Source organism: Panthera onca, chromosome B1, assembly GCF_046562875.1.
Source record: "Panthera onca isolate mPanOnc1 chromosome B1, mPanOnc1 haplotype 2, whole genome shotgun sequence".
Taxonomy (NCBI): domain Eukaryota; kingdom Metazoa; phylum Chordata; class Mammalia; order Carnivora; family Felidae; genus Panthera; species Panthera onca.
Window position 1 is genome coordinate 96,549,984 of NC_138342.1, and position 20,061 is coordinate 96,570,044.

General features: G+C 34.3%; 1 protein-coding gene across 5 annotated transcripts in view; it reads right to left on the minus strand.

Annotated features, from left to right (window-relative positions):
- The window catches only part of LOC132692166 (bifunctional heparan sulfate N-deacetylase/N-sulfotransferase 4), a 411,890-nt gene that overhangs the window by 109,064 nt on the left and 282,765 nt on the right, over positions 1–20,061 (minus strand). For all 5 annotated transcript variants that reach the window (XM_060654309.3, XM_078445800.2, XM_078445801.2 and 2 more), the window contains one exon: positions 16,203–16,357. In XM_060654309.3, the coding sequence (XP_060510292.2) occupies positions 16,203–16,357 (155 nt within the window). The remainder of the gene's footprint in view (positions 1–16,202; positions 16,358–20,061) is intronic.

The following is a 20,061-nucleotide window of genomic DNA, read 5'->3' on the forward strand; positions in this document are numbered from 1 at the left end:
ACATAATCATTTAATTCTCATAAAAAACTCGAGGTAGGAACAATTATCATCCCCATTTTACACATTTGAAAATAAAAGCACAAGATTTCTAAATTGTTTCCTAAGGTCACTTTAGTAATTGCAAAAGGCGGAATTTGAATCAAGATAGGTCTGAAGCCCAATGCATGGGCGTAACTAATCCACTGAATAATTAGGCCCACACAGGGCAAACTCACGTCACAAAAGATTTTTATGTGTTTAACCAACTGAGCCACCCAGGCACCCCTGATTTTTATGTGTAAAAATAGCTAAGGTTTTGTTTTCTTCAGAGGAATGTAACTTTTTTTTTTGGATTTTGTGCATAGTTTACTGTTCTGTATAATAAAAACAAAACTTAATATTTAGAGGGAATATTTATTTGCCTTAAAGCAAGTAAGTTAAATATTAACATCTACTTTAAGCAGTTATCAGCTTATCTCCTAGGGGGGAATCCTGTTTCAATTGTTTCATGTATCAGCACCAGAAAAGAATTAGAGTTCCTCTAGTTAATCTTCAAAGATTATTTAAATGCATAAAAACTATAAAGCAAAAGGAATGACTTTCAGTGCTTTACATTTACCAAAAATAATGATAAAAGGTATTCAGAACAGATAGATGTGAGCCTTGATAGATTTACATTTAAAGCATTTTGAATGATATAAATAGTTCACTTTCGATTATTGCTGCCCAATATTAAAGTTAATTTTGTAGGTGGCATTTATTCCTTTGAGGTTAAACACGTTCAGAAATCAAATAGCTACTTGACAGAAAAAAAAATACGCTGCAACTAAAATAGGAATTTGGGGGATGAGTGGGTCCGATGTTGCCCTCTGCTAGGAAAATCAAACAGATAAATACGTATTGTAGAGATTTTCCGTCTAAGGGAAATTCTGTCATCTACCTGCCAATACCAGACCAGCAAGTCAAAGACTTACCATGATACAACACATGACAATGAAAGCCATTTTTTCTCTCTAAATTCATTGCTAAGCTGTATGAATATTAATAGATAATGAAATACCAATTCTAATTTTCAGGCAAAAAGTTCATGCTATTCTTCATGTTGTAGGTTTGGTGAAAAAAGGAATTGATGAAAACCTTAGAGATGGTTTGAATAAGCTAGCTAAGAACTTTATTAAACAATATCATTCTACTTATAAAAAGGGTAAAAATCCTATCTTCTGGCCATGGGTAGGTAAAAGAAAACTAAAAATATTTTCACTTATTATGCAATATGCTGATCAATATCCTATTTACACACTTCGATTTTCCATATTCATCCTTAAAGTTTTTATACAATAATGTCTACTCTCAATACAGAAAGAAAGTTCTGTGTTCTTCAACAATTTTTCAACTTTGCAGAGGTTACTTTTACCTGGACTGTGGTTTTTAAAAAGCCACTAGGAAAACAGGGTGCACAAGTTGGTTCATTTTACCTTGGGCCATACTGTCTGGTTCTCCCAGAAGTCATCTGCTTTTGTGTGGGGTGGGACATGGTGCATCTGACAGAGCCCTGGATTAGGAACCACAAGGCAGAGTATGGGTTCTCAGTGCTACCATTGACACATGAGCTCAGTTTTCTCATTTGTGATATCAGGGGCCTCAGTGGTCATCTAGTTTGAACACTTCATTTTACTAAAATGGGAATCTGGCTACTATACCCAGATAACATGACAATGGCTAGAAGAGAAAGCTATCAATCTTACAAACCACAAATTAGAAAACTTGAAAAAGTAGATGCAAAAATTAAAAAAAAAAAATTGTTAAGGACACAGTTTAGGAGCAAATAGTCCACCTACTCTCAGCAAACTCTGAGAGCACAGTAACAGTGGGGGCAATAAAATCATTTGTATTAACAGTGAAAACCTTTGGTCGTTGTGAAAAATGGACATGATTCTTAGTATGCATTTATTAATTTAAAAGCAATAAGTTATGTATTTTAGAAAGTTACTCATTGAAATGGTTAAAATAATACATCACCCAGATGCCAAAGCTTTGCAGTGACAAATGGATAACTCACACATCGTAATACAAATATTCCATGCTGATATAGCATATATTAAAGGTTGAATCTATAAGTGTGCAATTTTGAGTATCTTGAATAAAACACACAAGTAGTAATAGGAAGGTATAAAGAATTATGGTGGACAAAATATTGTCATGGTAAAGGAACATGGAGGTGGATAAGTTGTGTATGTAAAGCATGTTTCTGAACAATATATGAAAAATTTATGTATATTTAACATAAAAAGAAAAAATAATACTTATCATGATTAAGAGATATTTCCACTGACTAAATATATATATATATATATATAGAGAGAGAGAGAGAGAGAGAGAGAGAGAGAGAGAGAGAGAGAGAGAGAGAGAGAGAGAGAGACAGAGAGAGAGAGAGAGAGAGACAGAGAGAGACAGAGAGAGAAATACTTTTAAACTATTATAAAATGCCATATGTAAATAAATGTTGTGTATTCAGCAACAAAATCATTTAAGTGCTCATATTAAGTGAGTCTCAAGTTTGCTGGATGATATTCTATAATCTTCCCACTGTGATTTTATTATTTTCTTCCTTCCTAAGATCATTTTACTTATCATAGGTTTCCAATACATGTAATTAAATACATTCAAGATCATACGAATATTGCACTTACTAAACATTTAGCAAATTTTTACTGCTCTGTCTTCCGATGAAATGCCATTAATATTTGATTCTATTACTCAATGCATTTTCAAACTTAAGAATACTTTTTTTTGCTTATCCTACTTTAGGATTCAAAGTACAGATACAAACAAAAACAAACAAACAAACAGACACAGCAGATTTAAACAAATTATTTCAAAACTGCAATGGATTTTAATTTGAAAACCCAGTCTATAAATTCTAGCACACCAGGGGAAATTACTGGGGACTTTCTAGTATCATCCGTTAAAACATCAGATGTGAAAAAATGTTCACAGTGAAACAAGGGGTCAGATGCAAAGGCCTTGAGAGATATTTAAGGTAGTTTGGAGGACTTTGAGACAAAATGTAACAAGACCCAAATTACATGCTAACAGGATCACAATACCTGTTTTGATGAGAATAGATTCAAGAGGACCAAGAATGGAAATGGACCCCCGTGGGGGGGGGGGTATTGCTATAAATTAGTCAAGATATAATGTTAGGATTCTGACTTCTGGAATGGTGCAGTGAGGAGCTCTGTGGACTCTCTCCCAGCAAAATAACCATCACTGATAGAAATTATTACAAAAAAAAACATTTAAAATCTCTGGAAAATGAACTGAGGATGTACAGCAAATGAAGACACATTATTCAAGAAAAATCTACCAAGATTGGTAAGAACAGTGAAAATATGTGCCATTTGAGCCATGACCCACACCTTTCCCCACTTGCTTCAGTTTAGAGTGACAAAATTCTCACCCCAGGAAGGTAGAGACAAGAACACAGGGGTTTCTCTCCCCTTGGATTTCAGTCTAAAGCTGTGATTGTCCCTGGAGGAGCAAGCCATGAGAATTTCTCATGTCCCCTTCTCTGTGCTTAGAAGCTTTACTCTAGGCAAGAACTGCTGAGAGATATGGAGATCTCTTCCTCAAGGGGATCTCACTTGGAGCAGAAACTATACCTCAGTTGCCAGAGACCAATAATACCAAAACCATGATTTGTCCTTGCTCCAACTCAGTTGTAGGCTAGTGGTTCTAAGCTAGGAGAACCAAACTGAGAAAACCAGAGGCTACCATCCCAACCCAGCACCCTGCTCATAAATCTGGGTGTCAGGTTGAGAGAGGAAGCCATTGTTCCCACTCTAGCTCTGGAACAGTGGTTGCAAAGACTTTGCCCACAGGCAAATGTAGGTCATAGAAAGAAAGAACTCTTAAATTCTCTCCAAGGGAAGTGACTTTATTTGGGACAGAGTGTGGAAAAGTTCAAGTCAAAGATCACCCTTGAAAACAATGGAGATTTTGATGGCAAGCAATTCAGAGAAGGCTGTTGTTATTTTAATTAAGATTAATAGCAAGCTAATAATAAACCAAATAAGAAGTTTACTAGAGAAAACCAAAGAAAGAGACAGCTAAGAATACTCCTGTGATTGGAAAAAGTCTCATAGACCTATCTATAGACCCTATCTATAGAACTGTGTTCTTTCAAAACACAGAAAAGGAGAGAACATTTTCCAACTAATTCTATGAGGCTAGTATTAGCCTACCACCAAAACCAGACAAAGGTATAATAAAAGAAAAACTACAAACCAATATCTCTATGAATATAGATACAAAATATTCAACAAAGTACTAGCAATTAAATTCAGCAACATATAAAAAGCATTATACACCAAGACCAATGAGATTTATCACAGGGTTTTCCCATCTGATATTTTAATGGTTGGTACTAGAAAGTCTTGGTTTTAGATGTTAAACTAACCTTACAACAGTTAGTGTAATACATCTTACCAATAAAACAAAGGGAAAAGCATAATCAACTGAATAGATCCCCCCAAAATATATGAAAATGCCAATATATTCTCATAATCAAAATACTCAACTGAGCAGGAATTGACAGGAACTTGAACTTGATAATGGGTTTCTATGAAAAGGCTGTAACTAACATCATGGTTAATGGTGAAAGACTGGATGTTTCCTTCCTAAGATCAGGAATAAGACAAGGATTTTTGTGCTTGCCACTTCTATCCAGCAATATACAGAGATTCACATCAGGTAAATTGGACAAGAAAATGATATAAAATGTTTCCAGATTGGAAAAGAAGAAGTAAAACTATTTCCATTTACATATGATAAGATCTTATATATAAACTATCCTGAAGAATCCACTAAAATAATTCCAGAACTTGTAAATAAATTCAGCAAATTTGAAGGTTACAAACTCTATATACAAAAATCAATTGTACTTTTATAAATAAAAATAAAGAATGTGCAAGTGAAATTAAGTAACAATTCCACTTATGATAGCATCAAAAAGAATACAATACTTAGTAACATATTTAACAAAAGAAATGAGGAACATAGACAGTGAAAATTATAAAATATTATTGAAAAAAACTAAGGAAGACCTGAATAAATGGAAAAATAGCCCATATACATAGACCAAAAAACTTATGTTAAGATAGGAGTATTTCCTCAATTTATTTGTGGATCCAATGCTATCCTATCAAAATCTCAGCTAGTCATTGTGCAGAAATTGATAAGCTGCTTCTAAAACTCATATGAAAACTCAAAGGACCCAGAATAGACCAAGCAATTTTTAAAGAGAAAAACAAAGTTGGACAACTCACAATTTTCAATAACAAAACTTATTGGGAAGATATAGGAATCAAGATGGTGAGATCTAGCATAAGGGCAGGCATAGAGATAAATGTAATAGAATTGAGAGTATAAATAGACTTCCTTAAATTTAAAGTCAGTTTATTTTTGACAGAAGTACCCAATTTGGTGGGAGAAAGAATGGTCTTTTCAACAAAAAACGTGGGTACAACTGGATACCACATGCGACAGAATGAAGCTGTACTTCTTCCTTGTGCCATACAAAAGAATGGACTCTAAATGCACCACAGAACTAAATGTAAGTGTTCATATCATCTAATTCATAGAAGCAAATATAAGAGTACATTTTTATGACCTTGGGTTAGGCAAAACCTTTCTAGGTTTGACACAAAAAGCACAAGAGACCAAAAAAAAAAAAAGATAAATTGGATTTTATAAAAATTTAAAACTTCTATGTTTCAAAAGATCCTGTTCAGTAAGTTTAAAGAGAATCCACATATGGAGAAAATATCTGAAAATCATAGAACTGATAAAGTATTTGTATAAGGAATATACAAGATTTCTTGCAAGTAAATAACAAAAGGCCACTAACTCAATTAAACTCAATTAAAAAGGATCTGAATAGACATGAAGATATATGACAGCTGATAGGCATATGAAAAGATGCTCAACATCATTAGCCATTAGGGAAATGGAAATCACAACATAATTTGATATTGCCTCATATCCATACCATATATAATAAAAATGACAGATAATAACATGGGTTGACAAGGATGTGGAGTAATTAGAATCCTCATGCATTGTTGGTGGAAATGTAAAGTGGTGCAGACAGTTTATTTTATTTTATTTAAAATTTTTTTAATGTTTTATTTTTGAAAGAGAGAGAGAGAGAGAGAGGGAGGGAGAGAGAGAGAGAGAGAGAGAGAGAGAAAGAGTCAGAGACAGAGAGATAGAATCTGAAGCAGGCTCCTGGCTCCAAGCTGTCAGCACAGAGCCTGAGGCAGGGCCTGAACTAACAAACCAATGAGATCATGACCTGAGTCAAAGTCAAATGCTTAACCTCCTGAGTCAACCAGGTGCCCCAAGTGGTACAGACAATTTAAAAACAGTCTGGTGGTTTCTCAATATGCTAAACATAGAGATACCATATGTAACCCAACAATTCTACTCCAGGGTAAATATACAGATAAATGAAAACACATGTCCACACAAAAACTTGTACATGAATATTTGTAGAGACATTGTAAATAATAGCCAGAAAGTATAAACATGTCTATCGACTGATGAATGTATAAATAAAATATAATATAAACATAGCAATGGAAGATTACTTGGCTATAAAACAGAACAAAGTACTGATACATGCTACAACATATATGAACTGCAAAAGACTAAGTTAAATGAAAAAAAAAACTAATTATAAAAGACCACACACATATTATATGATTCTATTTATATAAAATGTTCATAATAAAAAATCTACAGAAATGGGAAGTAAATTAATAATTTCCTAGGTTCAGGGGAATTGAGAGAAAGAGGAAATGACTGTTGAGGGGTACAGACTTTTTGAAGTTATAAAGATGTTTTTTAAAAATTAATCGTGGTGAAGTTTGCATAAATCTGTAAATACACTAAAAATCACTGAGGTTTATATGATATGTTAATGTCAATATCAATAAAGCTGGTAAGAAAGATACAACTGTAACTTAAACTAAGTAGTTAGTAGTAGAGGTGACGAGAATTCAACAGCTCTCTCTATATTTTCAAGTAGAGGCAATGGATTGGATGAAAAGAAAAGAGATGAGTAAATATTTTGGTCTTAGGGAGGTGTAACTGGTATTAAGCTTCAAGATAAAGATTCTGAGTTTATGTGTATGGTGTAAGAAAATGGTCCAGTTTCATTCTTCTGGATGTTGCTGTCTAGTTCTCCTAGCACCATTTGCTAAAGAGACTGTCTTTTTTCCCATTGGATATGCATTTCTGCTTTGTCAAAGATTAGTTGGCCATACATTTGTGGGCCCAATTCTGGGTTCTGTATTCTATTCCATTGGTCTATGTGTCTGAAACGAGACAGGAAAACATCAAAATCCTAGAGGAGAAAACAGTTAACAACCCCTTTGACCTCGGCCGCAGCAATTTCTTACTTGACACGTCTCTGAAAACAAGGGAAATAAAAGCAAAAATGAACTATTGGGACCTCACCAAGATAAAAACCTTCTGCACAGAAAAGGAAACAATCAATAAAACTAAAAGGAAACCAACAGAATGGGAAAAGATATTTGCAAATGACATATCAGATAAAGGGTTAGTATTCAAAATCTATGAAGAACTTACCAAACTCAACATCTGAAAAACAAATAATCCTGTGAAAATGGGTAGAACACATGAATAGACACTTTTCCAAGAAGACATCCAGATGGCTAACAGGCACATGACAAGATGCTCAACACTGCTCATCATCAGGGAAATATAAATCAAAACCACATTGAGATATCACCTCACAGAGTTCAGACTGGCTAAAATTAACAACTCAGGAAATAACAGATGTTGGCAAGGATGTGGAGAAAGAGGAACCCACTTGCACTGTTGGTGGGAATGGGGAATGCAAACTGGTGCAGCCACCCTGGAAGACATTGTGGAGGTTCCTCAAAAATTAAAAATAGAATTACTCTGTGACCCAGGAATAGTAGTACTAGGTATTTATACAAAGGCTACAGGAGTGTTGATGTGTAGGAGCCCATGTACCCCAAAGTTTATAGCAGCACTATCAACAATAGCCAAATTATGGAAAGAGCCTAAATGTCCATCAACTGATGAAAGGATAAAGAAGATGTGGTTTATATATACAATGGAATACTACTCAGCAATGAAAAAGAATGCAAATCTTGCCATTTGCAACGATGTGGATGGAACTGGACAATATTATGCTAAATGAAGTAAGTCAGTCAGAGAACGATCCATGTTTTCACTCATATGCAGAATTTTAGAAACTTAATAGAAGACCATTGGGAAAGGAAAGAAAAAATAACTTACAGACAGGGAGGCAAACCATAAGAGATGCTTAAATACAGGAACAAACTCAGGGTTGATGGGGGTGGGGAGTTGGGGGGCTGGAAAAAATGGGTGATGGGCATTGAGGAGGGCACTTGTTGGGATGAGTACTGGGTGTTGTATGTAAGTGATAAATCATGGGAATCTACTCCTGAAGCCAAGACTACATTATATGTGAGCTCACCTGACAGTAAATTATTAAAAAAAAAAAAAAAGATTCTGATTTTAATGTTTTAGTTCATATTCAAATATTTTTTAAGTTAATGAACAAATAAGTATGACTTCTATCATACAGGATTCTTTATATTTCTTATTTCTTTTTTTAAAAATTTTTAATGTTTATTTATTTTTGAGAGATAGAGTAAGACAGAGTGTGATTGGGGAGGAGCAGAGAGAGAGAGACAGAATCTGAAGCAGGCTCCAGTCTCTGGCCTGTCAGCACAGAGCCTGATACGGGGCTCAAATCTGTAGGCAGTGAGATCATAACCTGAGGCAAAGTCAGACGCTTAACCGACTGAGCCACCCAGGCGCCCCTATATTTCCTGTTTCTAGTTAGACATGAAGGCGAGCTTCCATAATGACTTCCAATGATTTCTGCCTATTGGTATTTCCTCCCTTGTTGAATCCTCCTCCTTTCGAGTATGTGCTGGCCCTAATGACTATCTTCTAATGAATAGTATATGGTTAAACTGGTGGGATCTTGTTTCTGAGATAAGTTATAAAAGTTCAGGATCCCTCAAAAGCTCACACAATTGCCAAAAAGTTTCAAATTTGTCTATGCTTGGATGTTTTGCCTCTTTATATTTTATTTAAATTCTTCATGCTTACGTAAGTATCTATTCTGCTGAGTCCACAGACTGCCTTATTTATTACTGAACCTTCAAAATACATTATTTGCTCTCTAGTGAACTTTCATTAAGTCAGTATTTGGTCACAATTTTATTTTTGTTTCAATAGTCTTACCTGCTCTAAATTTTCTATCTCTAAAACACCCTATGAGCTATAATTACCAGAGGTCTTTTTTTAATAACTTGTATTTGTTGTACAACTTAAGGCTGTATACTGCATAATTTAGTAAAGATACAGGCATACAAGCTATTGAAAGGCACTTCTCTCTCAGTTTTATATCATCGTGCCATGAATTCCAATATTACACTCCTTTTATTTTTTAATTAAAACCTCTACATAAGTGATTTAGTATGCATGCCATCATGATACTTAAAGATTTTCCATAGTTACTCTTTGATGAGTTTGAGCTTTTATGAGAACATTTTAAGTGTCAGCATTTTCCTTATCAGAAATATTGTGTCTTGTTATGAAAAAAGATATACACAGTTCATAAATAAGTGTAGCATTTGAAAAGTAGGATTTAAAAACTTAGACCTTTATTTCAGGAAATTCTTAACTTATTTACTCATAAATACAACACATAACTATTTAACAAAATGACAAGAAAAAGACATAATTATTGAAAAGTTATCATTGAAGACAAGTGGGGTTTTTTTGTTTGTTTGTTTTTGTTTGTTTGTTTGTTTGTTTGTTTCCTTAAGGATATTTTATAGTCTACAATTATCAGTGAACTGAAAGATCTCACTCATTTGAAAATGTTAATAAGTCTGTCCACAAAACTTAAAACAACAAAACACTATTTCTTAATTTCCCTTTTCCCCACAAATCTATTTTGGAATAAAAATACATAATCTCAGTTTATGCTATAGGCATTCTTTCCCTCTAGGTTTGAAAAAAAGGTGTGGGTCAAGTTAAGAATAATTTTTGGTAACCTTTTCATCAAATACTTTAATGTTAGCCAATGTTTTCCATCTCTTGATGGAAATCTCTTGAGATTTTGTCTGTTGTCATATTTGAAGTGTTGCTTCTATTTAGTGACATGCTCAAGTAACATAATGAAAGCAAAAATGTATGGTTGATTAGAAGAATCAAAAAATATTTTTCCCAAATCAATGCCATACAAGTATACAGTATCTTATAATTAATGTATCTTAGTTTACTACACTTATCATTCAACCAATGCCCTGTACACATATACACACATTCACAGGTCGTATATGCTCATGTAATAAGCATGTTATATATATACACATACATATGTATATATATATATATATGCACACAATAAACACATTCATACATTGCATATACAAATGCTAATGGATTAAGTATATACATACTCATAGCCCCTTATACATATGCATGTACATTCACACCACATACATAACTTAATGGATTTATAAATAATAATGTTTGAAAATTATCAAAACTGATAAATGAATTTAGTAAAGTCACAGACTATGAATTAAAATTATAAGATTAATATGCAGAAAAATATTGAGTTTCTTTACAATAATAAAGAAGTAGCAGAAAGAGAAATTAAGAAAATAATCCCATTTACACTTGCACTAAAAATAATATACTACCTACTAATAAACCTAACTAAGGAAGTGTAATGTAACACTTGTACTACAAAAACTATAAAACACTGATAAAATAAATTGAAGATGACACATACAAATGGAAAGATAATCTATGCTCATGGATTGGAAGAACCCATATTATTAACATATCCATACTACCCAAAGCAATCAACAGATTTAATGCAATCCTTACCAAAATACCAACAACATTTTTCATAGAACTAGAACAAACAATCCTAAATTCATATGGAACCATTAAAGATCACAACTAGCCAAAGCATTCCTGAGAAAGAAGAACAAAGCTGGAGGTATCACAATCCTACAGATCTAAGATATACTACAAAGCTATGGTTATCACAATCCCACAGATTTAAGATATACTACAATGCAATGGCAATCAAAACAGTATGAAACTGGCACAAAAATAGACACATAGATCAACAGAACAGAATAGAGAGCCCAGAAATAAACCCGCAGTTATATGGTCAATTAATCTACAGAAAAGGAGGCAAGAATATGCAATGGGAAAAAGACTGTCTCTTCAACAAATGGTATTGGGAAAACTGGACAGTTACCTGCAAAAAAAAAATTGAGACTGTACTATTTTCATACACCATACACAAAAATAAATTCAAAATGGATTAAGGACTTAAATGTAAGACCTGACACCATAAGACTCCTAGAAGAAAACATAGGCAGTAATTTCTTTGACATCAGCCATGGAAACATTTCTCTAGATATATCTCCTCAGGCAAAGGAGACAAAAACAAAATTAAAGCTTTGAGACCACACCAAAATAAAAACAAAACAAAACAAAACTTCTGCACAGCAACGGAAACCATCAACAAAATGGCAAGGCAACCTACTGAATGGGAGAAGGTATTTGCAAATGACATATCCAATACAGGATTAATATCCAAAATATGTAAAGAATTTATACAACTCAAAACCAAAAAAACAATCTGATTAAACAATAAGCAGAGTACCTGAATAGGCAGTTTTCCAAAGGATACATTAATGGCCAACAGACACATGAAAATATGTTCAACATCACTAATCATCAGAGAAATATAAATCAAAACCACGACAAGATATCACTTCACAACTGTAGGAATGGCTAGAATCAGAAAGACAAGTAGTAACAAGCATTGGTGAGGATGTGGAGGAAAAAAAAAACAACCTTGTGCACCATTAATGGGAATATAAATTAGTGCAGCAACTGTGGAAAACAGTATGGAGTTTTCTCAAAAAAATAAAAAGAAATACCAAATAATTCAGCAATTCCACTCCTGGATATTTACCCAAGGAACATGAGGACACTAATTCAAAATATATATATATATATATATATATATATATATATATATATATATATATACCCTTATATTTATTGCAGTTTTATTTACAATAGCCAAGATATGGAAGCAACCCAGGTGTCCATCCATAGATTAATGGAGCATATACACATTGGAATATTACTCAGCCATATAAAGGAATGAGATCTTGCCATCTGCAACAAAAGGGATGGACTAGAGGGTAAAATGCTAAGTGAAATAAGTCAGACAGAGAAGACAAATATCATATTATTTCACTCATGTAGAATTTAAGAAACAGAACAAATGAACAAACTAAAAAACAAAAAGACAAAAAAAGAGAGTCTTAAATACAGAGAACAAACTGGTGGTCGCCAGAGGGGAGGTGAGTGATGGGATGGATGAAATAGATATAGGGAATTAAGAGTACACTTATTGTGATGAGCACTGAATAATGTATAGAGTTGTTGAATCATTGTATTGTGCACCTGAGACTAACATAACACTGTATGTTAATTATACTTCAATTAAGAAATGTTATTGACCAAAAAAAAAAAAAATCAAGTTTACAGTAATAAAAGCGCTTCTAAAATGATGAAACAGTAAAGAAACAGTGGTGGCAATGTATTTCTCTCTTGAGTTTTAGACATATTACATCAGGAGATGAACCCTATCCATAGAGAATTTGAACAAACACTACAAATAAAACCATTCAGATTGTTTAACCACTTTTGAAACATCACTATAAAACTATTAATATGTCTTTGAATCATTTTTGTAAATGTTGTGAGAACAACTGTGTTTTTGACTGGTAACTCCTCTGCCAGCCAAGGTCGTACCGAGGAATGTCAGGTTGGGATAAAAAAGAGAGATTTACACACTTCTGGTTTTTTTCAGCTTAAATTTGTCATTCAGTTTGAAAATCTCTTTCCATAATTGCTTCAATTGCAGCTAGGTAAGTGTTTCAAGATGTTCATTCCAAATTGTGGACCGACATTGTCAATGATCACAGAATTTTAGAAATGGGATTGATCAGTGGATTATCTGGTCCAGTGCTTTTGGCTGGCAGATGAGCTGATGTAAATTAATTATCTAAAAACTTTGTGGTTTAGAGAATGAAAAAGGGAATCATTATTATTCCAGGGGAGGAAACTGAGGCATGAAGACATTAAATGAGATGCCAACTGTATTAGAACTTGTCACTTGTAGTCAGGACTAAAATATAGCCTGTGAGTATCTCATGTAGAGCTTTCCTATCCCATCTTAATACTGTTGATGATTTTGAAGTGTCATCTAGATGTGGAAAGATAATAATTTAATAGGAAAGAGATACATTCCCTGGCTCTCTGGAAAACAAACATATTGCCATCTGATGTTTACAGGTAAAGGTGGATTTTGAATGTCACTGCTTGAAGAGTCCTGAGAAGTTTTATTGAGGTGAACTCCAGAAGGAAAAGAATGATGTCATTGCAGGATGTGTGTTTAACAGACTTTATTTTAGTTGTAATATTTTGCCTATGCAACATATAATAAGATTATTTTTTACAAAATGTGTTTATAGGCTTCAGTCTAGCATCTAGCCACACTGACTAAACAAATGTAATTGCTCTGAATGAACTCTAAATAGCTTTCAACATTTCATTACAAAGCAATTACATCGAGTCTTTCCCAGTGCTTTTGGCATGGCTTTTTAAAAAAAGAAATTACACAAACAGGTGAAATCGACCATTATGAAATATAACCAACATGCCTAAAAAAGCAAGCCTTCACAGTGACAGAGAGGTAGGGGGGATTTAAGTCAAATGATAAACAAACAGTTTAATGTTAAGGTAACTGCACAGAGAGAATTCAGCATGCTTACTCAAGGTAAGTTTATTTTTTGAAAAGGGAATATTTACTTAAATTTACAATGCTATGAAGTACTACAAAATTTATTAGACATTCCTTAAAAGTTAAGTGACAATCAACCTCTTGTAAATCCATATTAAAAAAAAATATTTGGCTTTTGTAAAGCAAAACATAACTGCATATTTGTCTGGATTTTGGAAGATCATAATTGTTTAATTAACACCCATTGAGTGTTACTGTGTTGCAGGAACTGCTCTAAGCATCATATATATGTATATATATATATATATATATATATATATACACACACATACATATATATACATATATATGCATATCCTCAAATATGTATCAAAATAATCCTATGAGGTATTTGTTACTATTATCCTTGTTTTTACAGATGGGGAGACTGAGAGATGGGAAACAGAGAGTTTGAATAATTTTTGTTCGAGATCAAGCAGCCACTGATGGAAGGTCAAGGTTAAAACATAGGCACTCTGGTGCCTGAGTCCATGATCTTAATTGTTTTTTGTGCTACCCACTCTTAGTAAGATACTATGTGTAGATTTGACATAGGTCTGGGGATTTTGTGATCGAAAGAACGGTGAGCTGTTAACATAATAACATAACCAGGCATAACTTCGAAAAATATCATAGTACACATTTGGCCTTAGGTCTATGCCTCTTAAAAATTTTTTTTAATGTTTATTTATTTTTGAGAGAGAGAGAAAGAGAGAGACAGAGCATGAGTTAGGGAGGAGCAGAGAGAGAGGGAGACACAGAATCTGAAGCAGGCTCTAGGCTCTGAGCTGTCAGCAAAGAGCTGGATGTGAGGCTTGAATCCATACGCCATGAGATTATGACCTGAGCTGAAGTTGGACACTTAACCGACTGATTAGGTCTATGCCTGTTAATATGGCTTTTAAAAAATGAAACATCAACGATCACATAGTACATATGAACTATTTATTTTATTTTTTTTAGTTTATTTTTTATTTATATTGAGAGAGAGATAGAGAGCAAGAGTGGGAGGGGCAGAGAGGGGAAGAAACAGAATCACAAGCAGGCTCCGTGCTGTCAGTGCAGAGCCTGATGCAGGGCTTGAACTCAGGAACTGTGAGTTCATGTCCTAAGCCAAAGTCAAGAGTTGGACACTTAACTGACTGAGCTGCCCAGGGGCCCTGAACTCTTTATTTTAATTGAAAACTGTTCATTTAAAGATAGGTTTTATCTGGGGCCCAGAATCTTGGGGTGATTCACATACCCCTTGTGATGATCTATTCCTTCCGTGTGAAGATGTGAGAACGTGCACCTGAGTATTTTTCTGGGAAAAATATTTCTTTCGTTAGATTGTTAAAGGGATGCATAGTTTACCTAATACTTAGAACAGGGTGGGCAAACTTTTTCAGTAAAGGCAAATATTTTAGGCTTTGTGGGCCATATATTGTCTCTTCTGCAACTGCACAACTCTGCTGCTATAGAGAAAAAGCAGCCGCAGACAATACATAAAAGTAGGAGTATGCAGTGTGCCAGTAACATTTTTATATGTACTTCGAAATCTGAATTTTATGCAATTTCTATGTCACAAAATATTATTGTGCCTTTGATTGTCAATCATTTAAAAACATAAAAGACAATCAACGAAAAACCCACAGAACAAAAATAGCTTAGGGACAATAAAAAGCAAGCAGCAGGCCAGGTTTGGCTTATGGGCCATCAGATAATTTGTTAGAAATGCAAATTCTCAGGTGTCTTTGAAAATATACTGAATCAGAAACTTCAGGATTGGGCCCAGCACATGCTGCAGTTTGAACCACTGGTTCTCAATCATTGTTGTAATGTTTCACGTCACCCATCCATCCATCCATCCCTTATAATTAATGCTTTGAGAACGTAATTATAATACCAGGAATACAATGGAGAAAGTACTATATTTATTTCTCATAGATGCAAGAATAATTCTTCCATAAAACAAAAGATAGTAATTTTCTGACAATAACATACTTTTTGAAATACATTTTATATCATATCATGGTCATATATATATATATATATACACACACACACACACACACACACACACACACACACACATTCCTGAAACAAAATAACACAAATCAATTTATACCCTTAATACGTGTGATGCACTCTTTGATATCTTCTGTTCTATTTCTGTTGTATTCAACCCAGTAAATTGATTTTATAATCCACTGATAGATCATAACTCAGTTTGAAAAATATTCCAATAAAATGTGCTCACCAGGGCAAATTCCTTGTTGAGAATCATCTGTTCAACTAAAGATGACTCATTATGGAAGAGATGAGGTTGCATATGGCTCCACATGTGAGGAAACCACCAGAACTCATCTACAGACCGAAGCAAAAGGTCATCACCTTCATCTTCCTCTTCAGTCCCTGTAAAACATAAAGTTAAAAAGGGTTTAAACGCAAATTTCATACTAGCTTGAGGATTATGTTTGTCAGGTTTTTATTCTTCTTCTTATTATTGATATGCAAATCCAATTTTGCATTGTTCTCAATAATAATAAAAAGAAATGACCATAGTCTAAATTATATCAGGGGCAATGTGGCTGGGGGTTTTGATGAGTTGGGGTAAGTGTGGTAGCCCCAAGTTCAGATAGGTGTTTAATTTAGAATTTAGGGGTATTTTATCACTGACACTGTTTAGAATTGCTAGTATATGATGACAATAATAAGCAGACTTCATTCGAGACTATTTATTTATTTATTATTTGAGAGAAAGAGCACAAGTGGGGGGAGGGGGTAGAGGAATAGAGAGAGAGAGAGAGGGAGAGAGGGAGAGAGAATCTCAAGAAGGCTCCAAGCTTAGCACAGAGCCCAATGTGGGGCTCGATCCCATGATCCTAGGCTCGTGACCTGAGCTGAAACCAAGAGTTGGGCCCTCAACAGGACTGAGCCACCCAGGCACCCTGAGACAACTTATTTTTGTTTTAAAATGATCAGCTGAGGAGGCTGGGTGGCTCAGATGGTGAAGCATGGGACTAGATTTCAGTTCAGGTCATGAACTCACAGTTCTGAGCCCCGCATGGGCTCTGCACTGAGAACACAGAGCCTGCTAGAGATTCTCCTTCTTTCACTGCCCCTCCCCTGCTCGCACCCTCTGTCTCTCTCAAAATAAATAAATAAGCCATAAAAAAAATTATCAGCTGATAATTCTCTTCCTTTTTGTATATACAGGGGAAACCTAATCAGAGATCTTTTTTTTATTCTTAAAAATATTCTTGTATATGCATCTAAAATTGAGCTTAAAATTTAACTGATGAAGTTTGTTAATTTTTTTCTGATTACAAAAGCAACATAAGCTTATTGAATAAGTATAACTAGCACAGACTAGTGATATATGATGCCCCAAAACAAAATAAAAACAAAGATCATCACCTAAAACTGGTAGAAACATTTGGTGCTTTTGTTTTAAATCTTTTTCTACTTACTTTAAAAAAAAATCAGCTAACATTGTATAATTACTTTTGTATCCTTACATCTTAACATAAATATTATGAACATACATATTTCCTATTTTGATATTAATATTTCATAAAACATGAACAATGAAGTTATTAACACAATAGAAACTTGACTTGAGAACTTAAAACTGATATAAAGTTCTCATTCTTGGGGCACCTTGGTGGCTCTGTCAGTGTCCAACTTTGGCTCAGGTCATGATCTTGCGGGTCATGAGTTCAAGCCCTGAGTCAGGCTCTGTGTTGACAGTTCAGAGCCTGGAACCTGCTTCAGATTCTGTGTCTCCCTCTCTTTCTCTGCTCCTCCCCTGCTCATACTCTGTCTCCCTCTCAAAAATAAATAAACATAAAAAAATTTTTAAAAATCTTCTCATTCTCTATTAGGAAAATCTGTTAACAGTGTTCAAGGCATAGTAAAAACCATTTGTCATGCCACAAGTGGAAAAAAAAAAAAAGAAATAACAACTTACTTCTACAGGAATTCACTTTGTCACAGCTACCCACAAATATTTTCACTGTATGAAATCATATAGTTTTTGTACAGTTTTACAGTATGCAGTCTAATTTTAAAATGTTTTGAATCAATAATGTAAGAATTGATTCTTGTTTGGTCTCTAGATATTTAACTAAGTGAATTAAAATAACAGATATGGCTTATTGTGTGAGGTGTATTTATTTGGTTTATTTTTCTACAACATAGTATGCTTTACAGACAGCAGCTAAATCTAATATTAAGCAAATAAATATTAAAAAACAAAGGCATTTCTTTTTTTTTATTAAACGGTTTTATTTATTTTTGAGACAGAGAGAGACAGAGCATGAACGGGGGAGGGTCAGAGAGAGAGGGAGACACAGAATCGGAAGCAGGCTCCAGGCTTCAAGCTGTCAGCACAGAGCCCGATGCGGGTGCGAACCCACGGACCGTGAGATCATGACCTGAGCCCAAGTCAGATGCTTAACCGACTGAGCCACCCAGGTGCCCACAAAGGCATTTCTTAAAGGAATCTTCTCCAGACATTGCATTTCTGTGTCTCATAATAAAGATTTCACTGATCATGCAGTAAGTAGAGCCGTGAAATGGTGAAAATATATATTTGGTGTCACTAAATACAGAAGTAGGGTCCCTGCCTCTGCCATTTACTTGACTATGCCCTCTTGTACAAGTTAACTCCTCTGAGTCTCAGTTTCCTGGTTCAAAATGGGGATTTAATATCTATCTCATTGGGTCTTTGTGAAAAGTCAATGAGATCAATTTATTAAAGCACTAATATCGTGACTTGCAGATAGCAAGCACATTGTAAATATCAGGATATCTCTCTTCTTAAAAGTAATATCTACTAGTTTATACTTGCAGTGTTCTAAATTCATATATTTTTACAAATCCTGAACCCATTGCCTGCCTAGAGTATACATTTCTAAAAGTCAGAGATTGGATTTCTTTAACTTGCACTATATCATACCACTTCCCAAAGCAGTAAATAGGTGAATAATTTAATTCAGTCCATAATAATACAACGTCAGAGGACGTCAGAGTTTTCGTATGTATGCTGAAGTAGATGTCATGTTTTACATTTTTTTAATTTTTTATTTTTAATTTTTGTTACATTTATTTATTTTTGAGAAACAGAGTGAGACAAGGAGTGAGCGGGGGAGGGGCAGAGAAAGAAGGAGACAGAGAATCCGAAGCAGGCTCCAGGCTCTGAGCAAGCGGTCAGCACAGAGCCTGATGCAGGGCCGGAACCCACAAATCCTGAGATCATGACCTGATCCCAAATCAGACGCTCAACTGACTGAGCCACCCAGGTGCCCCAGTAGATGCCAATTTTCGTGTGTATTTATGTATATGCATTATTTCTGGGATACAGTTCATAATGCATATTTCTTAAAAGTTGTAAGGACCACCAGGATTAGAGTTTGGGCACCGCAGTACTAGAGCAGTTGCTACTAAACAAAGGGTAAAAAATGGAAGTTTTGAATGTGATAAAAGTCTTATGAACAAGGTGAGCAGACAGTATCCTTGATTTTTGTTAACTTTAGCTAAAATTGTTAGTATGAAGGACTTGCCATTCATGGACTCTTGTTAATATAGACAATATCAAACACTGAAATCCAGATGAAGAGAAGTTTATCAATTCCTTATATGGATTTTAAGCAGGAAGCGTTTACACCAAGTGTTTATTATAGCCATAATCCACCCACTGAGGCACAGATTAGAAAGTTACTTTATGTCACATGCGATGAATGAATCAATAGTTCTCCCACTCTTCTGTTGTGCTTTGAATATAGAATGTTTGAGAAATACTTCCATTCACTTTAAACTTCACTGATTGTTACTGAAAGTAGCAGGAAGCACAAAATACATACTTGACCAGGAAGGAGGTCAATCCCTCCATTTAAGGAAAATTTGCAGACTATTGATGTAAACAAATACGTGACTGATCATAAAATCTTACTAATTTTTATACTAGCGATTGTGTCAATTTATAAACATGCTTCACAAAGTTGAGAGTAAAACTAAAACCTTATTTTTTCACTTCATAGATTAATTTCCCATTAGCCTTTCTCTTACTTTATACAGTTTTATAATTCAAAGTCTTGTGAGGCAAGCTTACAACA